Genomic DNA, 15767 nt, shown 5'->3' with positions numbered 1-15767 from the left:
TCATGTGACACCATGGGTTGGAAATGCACCTGCAGAAGGTGTGTGGATTCAAAACAGCCCTCTGATGTTGAGCTGCCTAACAATAGATGGGGCAGCCATAGGGCGCTGCAGTCACATGAGATTGAAGGGCTGGACTGTGCTCAATCTGTGTGTTGAGCTCTAGGAGCTAAACTCTGCTGCTTGTCTCCTGCCAGGGTCTCAGGGTAAGGACATCATTTCAAATGCAAATTCAACATGTTAAAAGAAGAAAGCAAAGTTTAACCCTATTGAAATAACTCTAACGCTTTCTAAAAAATATTTAGATGATTTAGCTGCACACAGTACAAATAGGTTTAAAATCATTATGATGTGCCTATTAAGATATTTTTCAGCCATATTTAACATCTGAGTAAAAAACTGTGTATCCACTGTTTGTCTATTACTAAGACTAAATTACATAATTTAGTACTTATACCCTTTTAACGTGAAAAAATGTTTTACAAATCTAATTAAAAGCAGATCTGACATTATTTTGTACATTTTTGTGACTCCTGAGCAAACAATCTGGTTTAATATTTACAGCTAAAAAGTAAACAAGCATTTTTAATCCTTGCTCTTGAGTTAAGTGTGAAGGTCAGTGCAGCTGCAGTGCTACAAAAATAAATACGTTACGTATATTTTATCAACTACAAAAAAATACATTCACAATGTGAAATTTGACCCATAATTTGTTCTTTGTAGCTAAAAGAACTATATTTTTTTTTATATTGTCTTAAACCTTCGTCTAATCAGTGAATTTAAAGTTTTGAAACATTTTCTCTATTACCACAGCATGATGTTAATGATTAAAAATATTGCTGCAGTAACTTAGATCTGTTTGGATCCATTTTGGAGAGTTGGTCCAGAACAACATGTCTGACACAGAAGAAGTCGTGGATGAAGACGTCCAGTATGTACACCTTCATATGAGTTCATTAAAGTGTAACATCTGCTCTAATCAAAATGACACTCAGTGGAGTGAATACAATTCTTTTATCAATACATAGATATTGTCTTAATTTTCTTTCCCTTTTGTTTCTTTGTGATTCTTCTGAAGGGATGGAGAAGGTAAGATGTCGATTTTCTTTACTAGCAGAATCATGCTGGACCTGAAAAAGGTTTCATTTGGCAAGAAGTTCACAGAAATGTTTTATTCGTGTTAAAAGCCCTTGTATAAGTGTATGGTGGTGTTTTTTTCTTTTTATCAATCAAATGGGTTTTTTTTGCTTTTTTTTTTTTTTAATCCAATTTATTGGTCTTTACCAAACAAGGTATGACTCCTACAGAACGTCAAGTCAATAATTAGAGGGTGTCAGAGATGAGATCTTTTTACAATAAAACTCCTTGTCTGCATGGTAACATAAGATTCTTTTTCTGGAGGAATCAAACTTTTGATTTCTGCAAAGTGTGACAAAAAAGATATTTATTTTGTATGAGATAAGGCGAAAATCTCACAATTTAAGCCACATGAGAATATCAGCAGCCAAACCATCATAAATGAATATAAAGTATTTATTTTCTTACTAGTGTGTATGTTTATGAATTTTATTATTATTATTTTTTTGCTGCAGATGAATCTAAGCCAAAGCCAAAGTGAGTTTAGCTTCCTCTTTTCACCTGTCTACCTCTAGCAGTATGGCTTGCAATGACTAAAACATATTTTATTTGTGCAGGTTCATGACAAACATCACAGCCCCAAAGATGCCTGATGGAGATAAAGTGGATTTTGACGTGAGTCCGTACATTTCAATGACCTGGAATCATCAGTTTGAATGAGATGATGAGCCACCCTTGTTGTGTGTGATTGTGATTGCGGCGGCAGGACATGTACAGGAAGCGTCAGGAGAAGGATCTGGCTGAGCTGCAGTCTCTTATTGAGGCTCACTTTGTTCAGCGCCATAAGGATGAAGAGGAACTGGTCGCTCTGGTTAACAGAATAGTGAGCCAGTCTGTCTGTTGGAAATCGTGATGTATATGTCTTTTAATGTGATGATAAACAAAACTCTATTTTTGTTTAAAGGACAAGCGTCGTGCTGAGAGAGCAGAACAGCAAAGAGTCAGAGCTGAGAGGGAAAAGGAGAGGCAGGCCAGACTCGCAGTAAGATTTTTTTATCTGATCCCTTTCCTCCCATTTGACCTGATGGTCTTCTCCTAAATAGTATGTCTGTCCTTCATACAGGATGAGAGGGAGCGCAGAGAACAAGAGGAGCAGCGTAAGAAGCAAGACGACGATGCCAAGAAGAAGAAGGTCCTCACTAACATGACTCAGCAGTACACAGTTGGACAGAAGGTGTGTCTTTTAAAGGAAGAACTAACTGGGGGGGGTATCTGCACCTGCCTCACTTCCAAACTAACAGTTGGGTTTCCGTTAACAGAATGAAAACAGGAAAGGAGCCAAAAAACAGACCGAGAGGGAGAAGAAGAAGAAGGCCCTGGCTGAACGCAGGAAGCCTCTCAACATTGACCATCTCAATGAGGATAAACTCAAGTATGACTCAAATGCTTCTTGGTCAAAAAAAAAAAAAAAAAAAAGGGCTAACCATTGGGATGCTCTTTCTAGCATTTACAGTCCTTTGTCCTGTGTGTGTTCAGGGAGAAGGTTGGTGAGCTTTGGCAGTGGCTGATGGGTCTGGAGGCCGAGAAGTTTGATCTCAGTGAGAAACTTAAAAGACAAAAATATGACGTGAGTCAGCTCCTCTTCATCAAAAATATTTTAATGCATGGAGTCTGAGTCTTTTAGCCTAAATGACACAAGAACAAGATTTCAGTTTATTTGAGAGGTTTAAAAAATAAAATGTTTTAGGTTTGAGGTGTGCCAATGATTTAGAAACCTCTTGCATACAAAATAACCACAAAAACGTCACATTTTTGCAGATTAATCAGCTTCTGTGTAGAGTTCAGGATCATCAAAGGTGAGCAAAAGACCCTGTCGTCTAAAATTTTATTTAAAAAAAATACAGATCTGTCAGCCTTTAAAAACCCATCGCAATGTCATGTGAATTCAAAACAATTTTTAACTGCAGACCAAATAGACTTCCCCTGAAATGTGCCTCTCTTCCTCTCTCAGTGCCAAGGGTCGGGGTAAAGGAAAGATGGGCGGCCGGGTGAGGTGAAGCCGTTTGGGACAGAAGCAACAAAGAACAGAGAATTGCCTGTGTGACTGCAGAGAAGCATGTAAAAAGTTAATCTGAGCAGCAACAAATGTGTACATGTGTCGTGAAAAAACAAAAGACAGAATACTGTGAAGAAATGTCAGCATGTCTCTGATGAACATGTAATAAAAGGATGAGCTATGTTTGTTTTTGTCATTTCCATCTTTTTATTCAAATCCACAGTAAGAACATTCATTTGCAGCAGCAGAACACTGCAGAGCTTTAGATTGATTTATTGGCTGTTTTCATTACATTAGGAAATATATCATCCAGGACAAATGCTTGTGTAATGCTGCCAAATGGTGACAGAAACAATCTGCCTATAATGTATGAACTCTGGTTTCTGCAGATTAAAACTATATTCTGTCAAATACATATTCACACAAGTGCATCAGCAGGTCGTCTGTACAGTCTGACGGGCTGCAAGACTCTGCAGGGGTGGGGGGGTTGGAGGTTTCATGACGGACAGTGTTTCCTGAAGAGGTTCTCCTCACCACATGTGGGTTTCTCTGATCTCTGCTATCACCTGGCTAGATTTCTGCAAAGCCTGCACACAGAGAAACAATAAAGTAACAAGTTAGAAAACTAAAAATACTGATGCTGTGTATGTTCATGTACAAAGGAGGCATAGGATTTTAGACAGCTTTCTCTTTTTTAGATGTGGCATTTAATTAGAATAGATTTAAACAGTTGCTTTTGAGGAATAAATGTCAAACAGGTTGTACCGTATTTTCACGTCTATAAGGCACACTTAAAAGTCTTAAATTTTCTCAAAACTGCAGGGGGCGCCCTTTGAGGCGGTGCACCTAATGTGTAGTTGTGGGGCGTAGAAGTAAGTGGCAGAGCGAGCAATGAACGTACCTGCTCACTTGTTGCCGCAACACAGCACCTTTGTTCTGATCACAGAAAGATCGTAACAACATGACAGTCACTTCTCTTCACAGCTCCCTAACTCATTGTGTGGAAAATACTTCCCATGAGTCTTAGTGGCCATGGGCGGGGCTAAGTCCCGGGTTCCCTCAACGTTATTTACAAAATGGCTGAAGCCCTGTTTAAACTGCAGCTACGTGGATTGATGGATTTTTAGATGCAGTTTTATGACTGAAAAAAAAAACCTCCTCCTGCTACATATTTTAAACACACACAGAGTGTTTGTGTGTGTGTGCTTATGCCGTCTCTTCGCCAGCGTGTGTGTAGAAAGGAGGAAAGCAGACGCACCCGCGTGAACAACAAGGAGGGGGGTCAGGCGCTGAGCGCAAGTGAGTCTGTGGTCATGCATTCAGTTTGTGTTACTCAGTTAGGGAGAACAGTAAAAAAAAAAGGTTTCCTCTAAAGAACAGAGACTGGTTCCTTATTAAGCCACTCTGGAGGCTTTCAGGATCCGGTTGGGGAGTTAACGTGCCTGCGCCTTAACACCCAGTACGCCTTTTGTATGTGTCAAAGACTGAAAAAAAAACCTAAATGAGACCGCGCCCAATGACCCGGGGCGCCCTATGGTCGTGAAAATACGGTATTTACCTCTGTCTACTTTTGATTGGTATTTTCACAACTGGCTCGTTTAGTTTGGTTTAAACCTGACTTGTTTGGTTTAGCTAAAGAACAGAATTTGTTCCCCCCGTTTATTTCAAGCATTATAAGCCAATAGGACTAAACCAGTACATAATAATATAAACCACTGAATCAATCGTCAGGATGTTAGTCAGGACTAAGTGTGCAGGTGTAACTACACTGATGCAAACTCTGTTTCACACCACACAAGAGAACTAAGATCTCTTCAAAGAGGTGATCACAGGCTGCTCTCAAACAAAGTCATTAATAGTTTGTTCATGTTGTATATGTGAACTGGTCCAACTCTAAACGTCATAAGTCGTTTGGGCAAAAAATAAGCTACCATAAGAAGGAAGGTTGCATTAGCCATAGAAAAATGTTCAAAGTAAAAAGTAAAAAAGCTTTTTTTAAATTTCAGAATGGATGAAAAGAAAACAGAATAATAATCCACAAACCGTAGGCTACCCCAAATGTGATTGTTTTTCTAAAGTTGCATTGCAAGCTTCTTAACCTATAAATTATAACCTATGAGCTTTTCTACATTCTAACATGAAAGATTTAAAGCTTTGAATTCAAAATATTTATATTTTACACCAGATTGAAGGTCTCATCTTAACTAGTTGCAAAACTTAAAACATTTTTTGAAAAGAGAAAATAAATGGGGGGGGGCTTATGCCCCTTTTGAATAGTGTAAGAATATATATGATATAAAAATAGATTTAATGAGCTGTGCATGGTTTAGAACTGGCTCGTCTTTGCTGTCTGTAGAGCAATGTGAAGAATCTGTCACCTTCAGCATGTCCGCCGCCTCTGTCCGTCTTTGAGCCATGTCCTCGGACTCTATCAGCAGGTCGTCCAGCAGGGGGCCTTTGTATAACTGACCCACCAGCTCGCTCTGCAGGCAGTCCTTCACATGGTTCACCAGGAAGTGCATCACTGCTTTGGGCACACTGGGGCCAAGGCAAATGTCAGCAAAGAGTTGTCAAAGTTTGCATCCCACCAATTTCAAATTTAAAACTGTATACTTGTTTAAATGATTCCGCAATGATGTCAGCAGGCGTACCTGTCTTGAATGTTTTTTCGAACAATTAGGAAATAAGACTTAATGAGCCTCTCAATGACCTCGCAGTCCCTCTGCTCCCGAGCAGACAGCTTTCTGGTGACTGGAACCGGCTGGTGATGAAAAGTCAACAAATGAACGTGGTGATCCTTGGATTTCAGAGATTTGAACACAGGAGTTTGAGAAAATAATTATTTTAACAACTACAGTGAAACACATGACAAACATTTTTAAACCTTGTTAATAAACATTAAAGTGGTGACTTTCTGGTTTTTTTGTCGGGTCGATACTAAACATAACTGCTCTAGAGGAGATCTGCATGGAGGAATGGGCCAAAATACCATTTTGTCTCTCATACTTGAGGTATACCTATGAAAAAAATTACAGGCGTCTCATCTTTTTAAGTGGGAGAATTTGCAAAATGAGTGGCTTACTAAATACGTTCTTGCGCCACTCTACATCTCAAAAGGTTATGACTTAAAAAAAACCTCAACCTTTATAAAAATAAAAAAGGATGAAATATGTGGTACAAACAAGCCTGCCAGGAGGCATGTGGCAGGAGAATGTGCAGGAGGGTTTTTCAAGAGCTCTAGACTTCATAGCTACAGTCTGTACACAGTTGTGACATTTGTACTAAATAGAATGAGGTTTATATATCAAAATTCAGCTCTGTGCAATTAAATAGATATTTTATCTTGCCATAGAGATGAAAAAGGTTTCAGAACCATTTTCCAGGTGAAGTCTTTGCAAATTTGGGATATTTTGTGATATAACTGCGCAAAAAACCACATTGTGGTCATTAGGTAAACTATTGTTTTAAATGGACTGAAATCCACAAGTCAGAGGATTTTTCTTTGTTTGTAACAAAATGTATAGACTAAATTTTATGTTCTCCTTGCAGTAGGACATTTCAGCTTGGAGGACAGTTTTTGGATAAATTCAAATGGTTCATTTTTATCTTCATGCACTGAAGCTCTGTGCTCATGAACGGTTGGTCAAGATAAACTCCTGTGGAAAAGGACAACATTTGAATAAAAGAAGTAGGATCATTTAGTTTTTTAATTGAGACACTGATTCAAAAAAAAAGTTAAATTGTTTCTTCTGACGCTGAAAGCGCATAGGTAGGAGAATTGCAGTACATGAAGCTACAATATGTTTAGCATCTGAAAAGACGTAGAGCTGCCCTTTTAACAGGTTACATATTTTAACAACTAAGTTTCTCCTTTTTTTTTTTTGAACAGTTGTGTTTTTGTTTACTTTTGTGGCCCTACAGGCTCCAGTGATTGCATATAAAGCAGGCTAAATATGCCTCTTCAACTTCTTTCCAACTTGTTTTTACCTGTTCACCTCCTCCAAGTTCCTAAATTATCTTAGATTTTTTATTTCCTGGTATGTCTGATAGTTTTGTAAACACTTCAACCAAACGTGTTTACTTGTTTAGCTTCTTATTTCTAAGATAAATCTCCTCCTACCACATCCAGCAGGTTGACCGCATGGCTCCTCTGGGGGCTTGGAGGGATCTGGGTGTGGAGCGCGACTCTATCACCTGATGAACCCTCATCTCCCCTCCTCAACATGCCTCTCCAGCTGCCCGTCCCGCCTTCTGTCTGCTCACCAGCGGGGGCGCTCTGAGAACCACCAGCTGGTGCCTAATGGTAGAACAGACAGGGAGAGAGGAAAGGTTACAAACATGACTCAAATAAACATAATAGTGATACATGAATTAACAAAATACACTAAAAACAGCTTTAAATAACAGTAATGAACCATAATTGAAATGGTCTGGTAGGCAGCTTAAAAATATTTCAAAACGTAGTTGAAAAAACTTAAAACAACATTAAAAACAACTACAATTACAACTTACAAAAAAGTATCTTTATGTATCACTGGAATAAATTAAATAATTTGAGTCCCAATAACACAAATGGTTTTTGTGTTGACATTCCAGAAATACTCGTTCTTTTTAAATGTCACCCGTCCGGTTGATGTGATGTCAGAGAAACAATGTATAATCACAAAAGATCTCACCCGTTATTACATAAGGTTGTTGTACCCAAATATCACAGGACAATTAAGTGCAGTTAGTGGCATCCATGCAGTCCACATGCAGAAAATAAAGGGTTAGATATAAAAACTGATCCTCCAACAACTAAATCCTTGAAAAGGTTTGTTCAGACTTTTTCTTTTTTATAAACTCAAGAAGGATTTAGGAGTTGTCAGTTATCAGGTGCTAGCCTTGCTGGCAGTGAGCAAACCAGACAAACCTTGAGAACCTCGCCCTCCAGAGCAGGAGGATCAGTGTAGGAGAAAGATTGCCCACTAGGGCTTTTAAGGGACTAAAAGAAGGGAGGAGAAAAGAGGAAATGGACAAAAAAAACACTGAAGTGAAATAAAAACCATTATTTCAACACAAAAGAATATTTAGACAAATATTTAGGCAAACAAAACTAAAGTAAAAAAAAAGACCAAAAACATGGTAAAAAAAAAGAACTGGAGAAGATATAGTAAGAAAAAGCTGACTCATGGATTTGGAATTTACCTTGTCTCTGGGAACGCCGGCTGGCATTTCTTTCAGTCTGTGACGCCTCTGTTCCTACAAATCAACCAACATCAATGGAAGGAGGGGTTTAAAGCACATGAGTGTGTAGAACATCATCAGGGCAGACATATTGACAGGAGTACAGGTCAGTCTCTTACATCTAGATTGTTGTTTATGAGGCTGCACGCATCAGCAAAGTCCGGGTGTTTAGTGTTGATATAAGCTAGCTCTATGGCAACCAGGTTATGAACCTGAAAAAGAATAAATAAATAAGAATGTGACTTTACATTAAGACAGGTAGAGAGATGTATCTGGATTTGCTTCTGACCATTTCGTTTGTGACTGGGAGCCTCTTCCTAAGAAGAGAAGTAACCACTTCCACTACGGCATCGATGAGCTTTGGAAACCTCAACAACTCCTACAGAGAAAAACAGGGACTGTTGCTGCATCTGTTGAGTCATTTTGTTTATGGATTCCAGTAAATCATGGGCATAAGGGTTTTCAGTGCGTCCACGAGGAAAGAACAAGGTGTTTCCTACCTGTGTGCTGTAATTGCTGCAGTGCTGGATGATCCTCTGCATTTCCTCGTGCACCAGCTCCACACATCGCAGGCTGGGCTCCTCCAGACGTTTAATCTGCCGCTTCACCAGCAGCTCGAAGGAAATCTCTGGCACAAATAAGGCAGGCCTCGGGCCCTGTCGGTATAATTTGAACTATGAGTTTTATTAAGTTTTTAGAAAAATATGTTTAAAAAAACCAGACAAAGATACTAACAGTTGCATTTCTTATTGCTGTCAGAACGTCCATGGTCGTGAGGCCTCCCAAAGGATCAACAGACTCCAACGTGCGCCCAAATGTCTCATGGAATATATAACAAATTCTTGCTCCGCCACATCTAAAAAAAAAAAATAATTAAATACATCAAAAGCAGGACACTGTTATAATTAATGCTGTATGATACCCTTAGCGCCCCCTAGTGCTAAACAAAGCCAATCCCCAGAGAGTGTTGTAACTCACAGTTCTGCTGTCTCAATGTACTTGGCTGTGCCTTCTATGGTGTTGCAGTACTCTGCAGCAAACTTGGTGATGAGCTGCAGCAAAGTGGAGTTCTTGTCGTCCACGGGGTTCCCATAACTGTTCAGCAAAGACTGGTACTGAGCAGCCAAAACATTGATTCTTGTTTTCAGCTCAGGAAGACAGTCTCTGATGTGGTGCATCAATAATCTGTGATGACATCAATCCAATCAATGTAAAAAGTTATTCAGCTAGATTTGGAAAAACAGAAAATAAATAAAGTTCGAAGGTGCAAATCTGCATCTAACTTCATACCGATTTAACGTCCTGGCCAGATATTTGGTTCCATTTCTGTTTGCCAGGGAGGGGTACTTCTTTTGCAGGAAGGCATGTTCATCCCGAATAGAATCAACCACCAATTTCTTCTGATTAATATCCAGCTGACTCCTAAAGAAACATACAAAGACTGCGGTGAATATCATTTTGTCTTTTACTACAGAACATAAAAAAGCCCCACATACTGCTGTAACACCTGTTAACTACTCCAATAATACCCAGTTTGACTGGAATGACTCTCCCCATCAAGACATCCATGGCATCAGTGCCTGCATCCATCAGGTCCAGCTTGGTCACAACTGCAAGTGTCCTCCTGCCTGAAAACAAAAAACAATAATGATCTAGTGAAACAAGCAAGAATCCATGACTAAAGAGGGGCAAATCGGAGTTAATGAGTTAGAAAAAAGGTAAACAGACAGACGGTGCGTACCATCAGGGTCCACCTCACGGGCAACCTTAAGAGCCTCTGAGGTGGCCATGTCTGTGTTGGCAGCAGTCACAGCCAGGATGATGGAGTTTGGGTTGGAGATGTATTTTAGGATCAGCTCTTTGATCTGGATTTCTATATCTCTGGGTTGGTCTCCCACAGGGACCTGTTCAAAAAAAGAAAAAAAAGTACATCACTGCAAATACACAGTCAAATAAAATATGAGCATTTTCATTCCAATTTGTAATGTTTCATTTGCAAAGTGATTCATATTTTATTCACAAAGTGATTATGGTTTTTATTCACAATCAAAAATATTTATTTATTTTTAAGGAATTGAAGGAGATCAATTAGTCTTAACAATAGACAAAATGCACCCAATAAAAAAAGAAATACCTAAAGTTTGACTGTAGAAAGCTAAGAAACAGATGAGTCATTACTTCTCAGCAAGTATTTTACACAACATGCTTATAACTAAATGGGATCTAAATCCGGGTGAGTCCTAAAGATTTATCTCTAAAGAGTTCACAAAGTTGTGTAACAGATTGATTTTCACAATACATTTGAATCATCAACCAAACTACAGCTGAAGATAACTAAAATGAACAGATCTATTACTTTTTTCAGCCATTTTTTTACAAAATTTTGTTCATTCATTCCTTCATTTTCTATTCCGTTTCATCCCTTTGGGGGTCATGGGGCTGCAGTAAAAGAAAGCTCACTTTAGTGATACCAGGGAGGTCCACTAATGTGAGGTTCACCACATGAGGAGAGAAGATTTTGAGGTGAATGGGTTCATCACTGATACCCTAAAAGAAAAGAAAAACAAGAAGTCATTCAACCCCCCCCCAAAAAAAGAGTCATCACTCCAGGAAAATTTGATCTCATCTGACTTTTTTTTTGGTGGAATTGAAATCGGTACAACAAACTTACCTTGTTATTTCCAGAAATTCTTTCGGTTTCTGCTTCAATTTCCGCCCTAATTTCCTCAAAGTCCGTATAGATCTGGAAGAGATCACAGACATTTAAAACAAAAAATATGATTTAAAAAAGTAAAATAAGGTGATCTGAGTATACTATAGGCTTGAGAATAGCTGTACACAAGGCTAAAATGAATGTTTAGCATCTGAAAGGATGTGGAGCTGCCCTTATACCAGGTTACATGTTTAAACAATTACAATTTTGCAGCAAAAAAAATTATCACATACATGTTGATATAATGGAAATTCATAGATCAGAAAATGGGGGGCTGGTATAAACAATAAGAGAAGATAAATTCAAATTAATTTTGTTTTTATGTCACCTTGTTTTTGGTGTGCAGGAATTTCCCCCATTCCTCTCCATCGATGCCTGTGGAAACACAGTAAAGGACAGAGGTTTTAGTGACGGTTACATATCACAAGTGGCTTTTAGAGCTGTGTAACTATGACAACCGGTGTCTTTTCAGTGTCTCGTTGGGGTATGTTTCTACTGGACAGCAAAGGAAGGAAAAGCTCCTCAGAACCAAAAGTTCAAAGCAGAGGCCGAACAAAACAAGAACTCAGTAGAGCAACAACCATTTTCAAGCTGTGATAATGGAGGCAAATTATTAATAAAAGCAAAAATATAAAAACATGAACAACTGAGGGAGGAGGAAGTTTGTGACTCTAAAGTCAAAGGAATTTTTTGCTATATATAAAAAGAAAAAAAAAACAGGAGTTTGATTCCTTCTAGATGCTTTGTGACAACATTGGACGACTTACATGGCGGATCTAAAATTAATATGAGCCCAGTAACTAATTTTATTTCTTTTGAATAATCTATTACATTTTTTTTCTGCTTGTTTTTTACTAGCTAAGAAAAAACATCTTTTAGGAAGTTGATCCTATAGATCTCTCATTTATTTATTATTTGTTCTTTCTTTGTCTGTATATTTGTCTTTGCACAAATGACACGCAAAAGGCATGGATAAAGTAAATAAAGCCCCAGAGACTTGAAATTGAAAGAAAAAAGAACCTCCACAAGCACAAAGCAGAAAAGATTGAGCAAAAAGCAGGGTGGGAGATGGAATTACATAATTGAGCAGAGGAGGTGTGCGATACAAGGAGGAAAAAATTAGAATTGGAGACCTCTGCAAAGCCGTCCATTTTTCTTGGGTTCTGCGATTAAAGAGAGACAAGAGGAAACGAAAGAATAAGGGAGAGCTGCAGCATCTTTAGGCTTTGTGAGAGAATCTGCAGAAGCACAGAGTTCCACTGAGGACTTCTCACAGAGGACAACAGCAGAATGGACCCCACTGTTCAGTATTTGTACTTGAAAAGTTGACCACTCAAGTTGATAGGATAAAATTAAGTAGCATCGACATTACCAAACCAAAATACAAAAAGAAGGGGAAAAGGGACGTTACCGTTCTCTTCATTGGTTTTCCTGCGATCCTCGGGATCAATGTGAACAAGCTGCAGGATCAGGGGCCGGCGTGTGACGACGCCAGTGCCGCGCGGCAGGATGTCCCTCCCAACCAGGCTCTCTAAGACAGAACTCTTGCCACTGCTCTGTAAAACCAAGTTAATGTAGAAATCCACAAAATAAAAATGGAAATATTAGTGAATTTACAAGAAAAACCAGTTCAATATGTACAAAAACAAGTTCAAAAGATACTGTCTACAAATACCTCTATAGCCATTGTTACTGTACTGAAAATATTTCTTCCATATCAACAACTGAATCTTATACTTTTGTTAACTTGTTTGCCACACTTGATTCACCTCCTCAGAGACTTACAATCAATTCAAGTCAATCACATGATATGACACAGAGACAATCAATTCTTAATGCTTGATATGCAGCCTCAGCACTTGCAGTCACTGTCTGATAAGGGGCAAGCCCAACATGGCATGAAAACATCCTATCTGTAGCGTGCCTTCTCTCTTGGACTGAGGCCAAAGAGTCTGGGACAGTCTCATCCTATTAGGTGACCACTGGAAGTAAACTAGTTAGACTAAACCTTGCTTTTAAAACCAATTAGGCCGTAATGTGTGCACGTGCTAGCTCAGTCTTAGTTTTTGTTGTTGACAACCAATATCAATATTTATGTATTTATTTTAAATTTGCTGAAGTTAATGAATAGTCTGTTAAGGGAACACAACAAGGTGTGAAATTTTGTAAATATGACAGTGAAGTGCTCAAAAATAATAAAAAAAGGAACTTCAAACATAATGCATTGAATTTGAACTAACTTTATTGGCAGTTGAGACTTGAGTCAAAAATGGTTGAGTTCTGTACTAAAAAAATAAAGTATTCTGATAAGAATTTTTCATTTAAAAAGTTTTTAGAATGAAAAACAATACTCTATGATATTTAATGCCATTAAATAGTTATAGCATGACATTAACGCAGCTGTCAACTCAGCCCAAACCCTTTATGAATCATATGAATCTGTTGACAATGCTAACTTAGCTAGTGTGACACCTTACAAACCAAATGTTGACGTTAAACGGACTTCTTATCGGTAAAATTCTCGAATAGAAACGAATACGAAGAGAGCAGACACTGGTTTAGACATTCTATTAATGAACTTGCTAGCGTTGAATTAGTTTCTTACCTGGGTTCCAACAACGACTATTTGCGGTAGTTGCATGATATCGGCACCGACTGTGTTAAAAACATCTTGCAGCTTATTTATAACAGGAATGAGGGCTTCCATTAGCTCTGATACAAATCCCGGGCAGCCAAATACACAACTTTGTTAAGGTTTCCACGGACGGTTACAAAGTCATTCAACGTCCCCCAGCTAACGCTACTTTCGACCGAGCTTTACCGATAACTGCGCACGCAGTTAGTGTATTTGTTGCATCATGGGAATTGAAGTTCAAAATGAGAAGAAAGTGTTCCTGCACAAATGTAGCATAAGTTGCCGAAGTAAATTTCTAACCGCTGCGTTTACCACACAACAGTGACGTCTCACGCATATTTACCTTTATTTTAAGCACTTGCTGCGATGTTTGGAGGCGCAAACTCGAAGGTTGTTGGTAAATTCTGATCACATTCAAGGCACATCAATGTAATTTGCTGCCATCTAGTGATACAAGGATGTATCTTACACTTCTTGTGTAAGAAAAAAAATCCAAAAGTGTGATTCGTTTAAAACTGTATTATAATCTCAAACCAACATATTCAGTTCCTGCTCAACAAAAAACACTTGCGTTACAACTTTAAAAAAGTAGAATTTCCCCAAACCTAATCAAACCGCACAAATTTACAAAATGTTAAGTAGGTTACTGATCTTATAGGGATCCAACAATTCCCTTTCAATATAATTTAGTTCAAATCTCCATTTTTAGGTCATGGTTTTATTTTAGTTCAATATATGATTAAAATTCCGAAAAAAAAATGTTTTATGTTGCTTAAAAGAAAGAAACAATGAAGAAAATCTTTACAGTTGGCTATATGAAGCCGCGTGTAATGTAATAAAACAGTAAATGATAAATTCTTCTTAAATTTAGCGCAGTAATTATAGACCTTCTACTTAAACATATTGTATGCAAAAGAGATGCAACACAATTTGGTTCAATGATGTAACACGGTTTGATTTTAAATTTAGAATTGTGGTATCCCTACTTTTTACACCATTAATCCAAACGGCAAATATCACTTTACCCCATTTACAGAGATCTAAATATCCTCAAAGATTGGTTTGCTCTTCTAGCAGTGATTTTGGGATGCAGGCTAATGTTGCTGAGATATAGACTAGTCAAAACCTGATGTAAAGTGCAACCATTGATTTTTAGGTTGTTCTGCCTGTCACTCAAAGCTACACGTCCAACACAGAAGCAGATGTGTCATCTGACCTAAATGCCCAATTACAGGTCAGAGATTTTCATTCCAGATTCCAAACCTCCTGAAAAAAGTCCAAATGACAGAACTTTTTGATCTACAGCTTGTTCAATTACACGAGGAAAGAAATGTAGTTTTGTGGTGTAATCATTTGTACAGAAAAAACAAACCCTATTTGCTACGCCTAAATTAACACTGAAACTTCTTCATAGTATTTCATGCTATCAAATGTTTGACAGGTTGTTTTGTCAAACTCATTTTAACGTGTCGTGGACTACATGTTGAAATTCCAGAGTCTGAAATGTCTCTCTATGCTTTTTTGGGTTTAACCCCTTACTGACTAGGCTCATACAAAAGGGTCCGCATGGAGCCACAAAATTCTGGCTGTTTTGGGTTCTGTGTGCCTCTATCTCTATGTCACTAACTCTGAGCTCAGCAGAACTATGTTTTGTCCTTTTGTTTTTGTCCTTCCAGTTCAGTAGGCTTGTGGGAGAGTGTCTGCCCTGTGGCTGTAAGGTCGTTAGTTAAAATCCAGACTAAGTCATACCAAAGACTAAAAATGGGACCCAGTGCCTCTCTGCTTGACTCAGCATTAAAAGTGTTGGATTGGGGGGGGGGGGTTAATCCACCAAATGGTCGTGTCTGCAGCTCACCGCTCCCCCAGCGGATGAGTCAAATGCGGAGAACAAATTTCACTCAGTGTGTGACAGCTAATGGAACTTTCTGTAAAGACCTTTTCTTTGAGATGTATTTGTTGAAGTTTAAGGGTTAATTACTTTTATGGCATGCCTTAGAGCTCTTTAAAGCTACTGCTTAGACCTGAAAAAGGTAATTATCAATGGGGTCAATATGTTTTTCTTG

The 15767-nt window shown here is 38.4% G+C and overlaps 2 protein-coding genes across 5 annotated transcripts; one reads left to right on the top strand and one right to left on the bottom strand.

Annotated features, from left to right (window-relative positions):
- Positions 1 to 75: 75 nt before the first annotated feature.
- Positions 76 to 3313, top strand: LOC101160231 (troponin T, cardiac muscle isoforms). Its single transcript, XM_011475941.3, has 12 exons — positions 76 to 203; positions 843 to 928; positions 1076 to 1086; positions 1590 to 1611; positions 1692 to 1749; positions 1841 to 1957; positions 2039 to 2116; positions 2198 to 2308; positions 2394 to 2506; positions 2611 to 2701; positions 2893 to 2930; positions 3086 to 3313. The coding sequence occupies exons 2-12, from the start codon at positions 891 to 893 to the stop codon at positions 3129 to 3131; spliced, it is 723 nt and encodes a 240-aa protein (XP_011474243.1). The 5' UTR covers positions 76 to 203; positions 843 to 890; the 3' UTR covers positions 3132 to 3313.
- On the bottom strand, positions 3314 to 13913 carry LOC101160650 (dynamin-1-like protein). Of its 4 annotated transcripts, XM_011475938.3 has the most exons (20): positions 13675 to 13913; positions 12481 to 12625; positions 12203 to 12232; positions 11398 to 11444; positions 11028 to 11099; positions 10817 to 10903; positions 10098 to 10260; positions 9864 to 9984; positions 9647 to 9778; positions 9335 to 9541; positions 9092 to 9212; positions 8857 to 9012; positions 8646 to 8735; positions 8476 to 8568; positions 8318 to 8371; positions 8043 to 8114; positions 7251 to 7427; positions 5782 to 5891; positions 5509 to 5668; positions 3314 to 3717 (listed from the first exon to the last, which is right to left on the bottom strand). In XM_011475938.3, the coding sequence occupies exons 1-20, from the start codon at positions 13774 to 13776 to the stop codon at positions 3661 to 3663; spliced, it is 2196 nt and encodes a 731-aa protein (XP_011474240.1). In that variant the 5' UTR covers positions 13777 to 13913; the 3' UTR covers positions 3314 to 3660. The 4 variants fall into 4 exon arrangements, with proteins under 4 accessions (XP_011474240.1, XP_011474242.1, XP_011474241.1 ...); XM_011475940.3 differs by lacking the exon at positions 8043 to 8114 and having other exon boundaries at positions 13675 to 13912; XM_011475939.3 differs by lacking the exon at positions 12203 to 12232 and having other exon boundaries at positions 13675 to 13912.
- Positions 13914 to 15767: the final 1854 nt, after the last annotated feature.

This window comes from Oryzias latipes, chromosome 6 (assembly GCF_002234675.1).
Source record: "Oryzias latipes chromosome 6, ASM223467v1".
In the NCBI taxonomy this organism is placed as follows: domain Eukaryota; kingdom Metazoa; phylum Chordata; class Actinopteri; order Beloniformes; family Adrianichthyidae; genus Oryzias; species Oryzias latipes.
The sequence above is the reverse complement of the archived record's forward strand: the minus strand, read 5'-3'. Positions and strand labels throughout refer to the sequence as shown.